The sequence below is a fragment of the Borostomias antarcticus genome (genome assembly GCF_949987555.1).
Source record: "Borostomias antarcticus genome assembly, chromosome: 1".
Lineage (NCBI taxonomy): Eukaryota > Metazoa > Chordata > Actinopteri > Stomiiformes > Stomiidae > Borostomias > Borostomias antarcticus.
Window position 1 is genome coordinate 41174051 of NC_140234.1, and position 5218 is coordinate 41179268.

Below are 5218 nucleotides of genomic sequence, written 5' to 3' on the forward strand. Positions count from 1 at the left end.
CGTGAGTCTCTCCTCCAATCACCTGCCCCGCTCTAGGTCCGCCAGCCTATCGAACAGCTCTGTCTAGGGGCTCCGGGCCTATCAGAAGCCTCCATGCTGATCCTGTGGTCGAATCCCCCCCGTGTTCCACTGATGGAGGGGGCGTGGGTTCGAACCTAGGGGTCAGGATGGATGACCTCTGAACTTTGATTTACTCTGATTGACTTGATAGGCTCCTCCCCTCCCTCCCTCCACACACAGAGTGGTGTTGAAACAGCAGGCGTGTTTGTGCCTTCAGGACAGGACTGACCAGAGTGGGTCATAGTGGGGAGAGTCTGGAACATTCCAATATGGCTGGATGAGGGGGAGGAGCATGTCTGGAACAGCTGTCAGATTTACTAGAGCTTTCACATGCTCAGCTGGGTGCTGCACGGTGGGGGGGGGGGGGTGCATGCTACCGCTGGGTTATGTGTGTGTGTGTGTGTTGGGTTATATTTGTTTTTGTGGTGTGTGTACCCTGGTTGGTTGTTCCCCACCTTTGTCTGTGCGATTGTGTGTGCTCAGTGGATGTGTGTTCTGTGATCTGTGCTCGTGTGTGTGTGTGTGTGTGAGTGTGTCTCCTCCCAGCGTGATCAGTCCCAACACTGATCATGTTTGACACGCCTGTTAGCACTCAACATCTCACATGGCAGACTTGTTCAGCCAGTTAGTGTGTGTGTGTGTGTGTGGCTCACTCTTTCTCTCTCTCTCCCTCTCTCTCCCCCTCTCTCTCTCTCTCTCTCTCTCTCCCCCCTCTCTCTCTCCCTCTCTCTCCATCTCTCTCTCCATCTCTCCCCCTCTCCCTCTCTCTCCATCTCTCTCTCTCTCCATCTCTCTCTCCCTCCCTCTCTCTCTCTCTCTCTCTCTCCCTCTCTCTCTCTCTCTCTCTCTCTCCATCTCTCTCTCTATCTCTCTCAGCTTTATAGAGATGTCCGGTAGTGGGACGAGAAACAGGTAAGAAATACACCTGTAAGACTGAAGGTCTGTGAGTGCACACGTGTGTGTGTATGAATCTCTAACCGGTCTGTGTGTGTGTATGTGTTGTGTGTTCTGTGTGTGTGTGTGTGTTCTGTATGTGTGTGTGTTTTGTAGAGGAGACAGGATGAAAAACCTCTCAGCACATTCCAGCAACGTCATTCCACAACCCAACTTGAATGATGCACACACACACACACACACACACACATACGCACACACACACAGACACATACACACTGACGCCTGTGCCAATGAACTGAACCCTCTAGCAGGCAGCAGGACCAGGCGGGGTCTGGACATGTCCCCAGCGACCGCGATTGGACCGCCCTGTCCCCCACCCCGACCACAACAGCACTGTGGAGGAAGGGGACCTCACCACCGCATTGCATGCTGGGATAGCTGGAGGAGGGCTGGGAGAAGCTCCGGTCCCAGAGGGAGACCGTTAGAGGCTGGGAGGACATGCGCAGACTGAGGGAGGCCCACAGACAGGACACCGTTAAACAGACAGACAGGTAGTTAGATAGACAGACAGTTAAACAGACAGACAGATAGTTAGATAGACAGACAGTTAAAGAGACAGACAGGTAGTTAGATAGACAGACAGTTAAACAGACAGACAGGTAGTTAGATAGACAGACAGTTAAACAGACAGAGAGGCAGTTAGATAGACGGACAGTTAAACTGACAGACATGTAGTTGGATAGACAGACAGACAGGTAGTTAGATAGACAGACAGACAGGTAGCTAGATAGACAGACAGACAGGTAGTTAGATAGACAGACAGGTAGTTAGATAGATAGACAGTTAAACAGACATACAGGCAGTTAGATAGACAGACAGACAGGTAGTTAGATGGACAGACAGTTAAACAGACATACAGGTAGTTAGATAGACAGACAGTTAAACAGACAGACAGGTAGTTAGACAGACAGTTAAACAGACAGACAGGTAGTTAGATAGACAGACAGTTAGACAGACAGGTAGTTAGATAGACAGACAGTTAAACAGACAGACAGGTAGTTAGATAGACAGTTAAACAGACAGACTGGTAGTTAGATAGACATACAGTTAAACAGACAGACAGGTAGTTAGATAGACAGTTAAACAGACAGACAGGTAGTTAGATAGACATACAGTTAAACAGACAGACATGTAGTTAGATAGACAGACAGTTAAACAGACAGACATGTAGTTAGATAGACAGACAGACTGACATACAGACAGGTAGTTAGACAGACAGACAGACAGACATGTAGTTAGAAAGACAGACAGGGCTGTGCAGACAGCCCTGTGGTTGAAATTCATTGACAATCTCCCCCACGCTGTCTCCCCCTACTGACTATCATCCTGTCTCAATCTCCCCCACGCTGTCTCCCCCTACTGACTATCATCCCCCTCATCCTCCCATCATCCCCTCGTGTATCTCCACACTCCTCCGTCTCTCCTCTCCCCCCCCCCCCCTCCTTTAGGGTCAGACCCCTCTGTTAACTCCCCTTTAGAGTCAGGGTCAGACCCCTCTGTTAACCCCCCTTTAGAGTCAGGGTCAGACCCCTCTGTTAACCCCCTCTGTAGGGTCAGGGTCAGACCCCTCTGTTAACCCCCCCCTGTAGGGTCAGGGTCAGACCCCTCTGTTAACCCCCCCTGTAGGGTCAGGGTAAGACCCCTCTGTTAACCCCCCCTGTAGGACTCTCTGGTTTAACCTGTCATGATTGATCAGACCAGCAGGGGCGTACGTGCTGGACTAGCATATCAGCTCTACCACTGTAGTTACAGTCAACTATAAGCCTAACATGTACAGTAAACACACAAACACACACACACACGCATGCACACACACACACACACACCTGCACACCAACACAGTCCTCTCGGGGTCCTGTTCCTAGTTTGTATGTGTGTGTGTGTGCACACGCGCGCATGCGTGTTTGTGTGTGTGTGAGCCTCCCTCAATTCACCCACACAGCATCTCTCTCTCTCTGTATATTTCTCCATTATTTACTGAAGTCTCTGTTTCTGTAATTGTAATAAAAGTGTTTCAGTCAGAGTGGTATCTCATGTTTGTGTAATTGTAATAAAAATGTTTCAGTCAAAGCGGTGTCACATGTTTGTGTAATTGTAATAAAAGTGTTTCAGTCAGAGTGGTCTCATGTGTTTCAGTCAGAGTGGTCTCGTGTTTCAGTCAGAGTGGTCTCGTGTTTCAGTCAGAGTGGTCTCATGTGTTTCAGTCAGAGTGGTCTCGTGTTTCAGTCAGAGTGTTCTCGTGTTTCAGTCAGAGTGGTCTCGTGTTTCAGTCAGAGCGGTCTCATGTGTTTCAGTCAGAGTGGTCTCATGTGTTTCAGTCAGAGTGGTCTCATGTTTCAATCAGAGTGGTCTCGTGTTTCAGTCAGAGTGGTCTCATGCGTTTCAGTCAGAGTGGTCTCGTGTTTCAGTCAGAGCGGTCTCATGTGTTTCAGTCAGAGTGGTCTCATGTGTTTCAGTCAGAGTGGTCTCATGTTTCAATCAGAGTGGTCTCGTGTTTCAGTCAGAGTGGTCTCATATGTTTCAGTCAGAGTGGTCTCATGTTTCAGTCAGAGTGGTCTCATGTGTTTCAGTCAGAGTGGTCTCATGTTTCAGTCAGAGCGGTCTCATGTTTCAGTCAGAGTGGTCTCATGTGTTTCAGAGCGGTGTCATGTTTCAGTCAGAGTGGTCTCATGCGTTTCAGTCAGAGTGGTCTCGTGTTTCAGTCAGAGTGGTCTTGTGTTTCAGTCAGAGCGGTCTCATGTGTTTCAGTCAGAGTGGTCTCATGTGTTTCAGTCAGAGTGGTCTCATGTTTCAGTCAGAGTGGTCTCATGTTTCAGTCAGAGTGGTCTCGTGTTTCAGTCAGAGTTGTCTCATGTGTTTCAGTCAGAGCGGTCTCATGTGTTTCTGTCAGAGCGGTCTCATGTTTCAGTCAGAGTGGTCTCATATGTTTCAGTCAGAGTGGTCTCATGTTTCAGTCAGAGTGGTCTCATGTGTTTCAGTCAGAGTGGTCTCATGTTTCAGTCAGAGCGGTCTCATGTTTCAGTCAGAGTGGTCTCATGTGTTTCAGAGCGGTGTCATGTTTCAGTCAGAGTGGTCTCATATGTTTCAGTCAGAGTGGTCTCATGTTTCAGTCAGAGTGGTCTCATGTGTTTCAGTCAGAGTGGTCTCATGTTTCAGTCAGAGCGGTCTCATGTTTCAGCCAGAGTGGTCTCATGTGTTTCAGTCAGAGTGGTCTCATGTTTCAGCCAGAGTGGTCTCATGTGTTTCAGTCAGAGTGGTCTCATGTTTCAGTCAGAGTGGTGTCATGTTTCAGTCAGAGTGGTCTCATGTGTTTCAGTCAGAGTGGTCTCGTGTGTTTCAGTCAGAGTGGTCTCATGTGTTTCAGTTAGAGTGGTCTCATGTTTCAGTCAGAGTGGTCTCATGTGTTTCAGTCAGAGTGGTCTCATGTTTCAGTCAGAGTGGTCTCATGTGTTTCAGTCAGAGTGGTCTCATGTGTTTCAGTCAGAGTGGTCTCATGTTTCAGTCAGAGTGGTGTCAGGCGCTGTTGTGTGTTTTAAAGGTTAACCTCCTCTGGCAGGACCTCACCCCTCATTATGAATACAGACCCCTCACTTATTTACTGTCATTAATCTGACAGATGAACACACTTTATACGCCCTGCAGGAGAGGAGCTGAAGACTTTGTGTGGACACACACCCCCCCACACATATACACACATGCACATAAACACACGCACACACACACACAGAAGCCTGTGGCTTTCATGACATTCATTGTGGAAATTTCTGTGACATTATTGCTCAGTATTGCTCAGGAGAGAGTTGAATGCCAACGTTCTAAGTTTAGCAAATTTAAATTACACACAAGCAGCACAATGGCCACATACAATACATACAAAAGCACAGTAACATACAAACACACCCAATAACCCGTCTGGAGAAGGGGACCAGTAACATACAAACACCCCCAATAACCCGTCTGGAGAAGGGGACCAGTAACATACAAACACCCCCAATAACCCGTCTGGAGGAGGGGACCAGTAACATACAAACACCCCCAATAACCCGTCTGGAGAAGAGGACCAGTAACATACAAACACCCCCAATAACCCGTCTGGAGGAGGGGACCAGTAACATACAAACACCCCCAATAACCCGTCTGGAGGAGGGGACCAGTAACATACAAACACCCCCAATAACCCGTCTGGAGAAGGAGACGATCA

The 5218-nt window shown here is 48.4% G+C and overlaps 1 protein-coding gene across 1 annotated transcript in view; it reads left to right on the forward strand.

The window, feature by feature from the left end:
* The window catches only part of arap1 (ArfGAP with RhoGAP domain, ankyrin repeat and PH domain 1), a 76659-nt gene extending 74275 nt beyond the window's left edge, over nucleotides 1-2384 (forward strand). Inside the window, exons 30-32 of the mRNA XM_084441364.1 lie at nucleotide 1; nucleotides 937-972; nucleotides 1111-2384. The exon at nucleotide 1 is cut by the window's left edge and continues 158 nt beyond it. Coding sequence (XP_084297490.1) covers nucleotide 1; nucleotides 937-957 — 22 coding nt within the window. The 3' untranslated portion in view covers nucleotides 958-972; nucleotides 1111-2384. The remainder of the gene's footprint in view (nucleotides 2-936; nucleotides 973-1110) is intronic.
* The last annotated feature ends 2834 nt before the right edge of the window (nucleotides 2385-5218 follow it).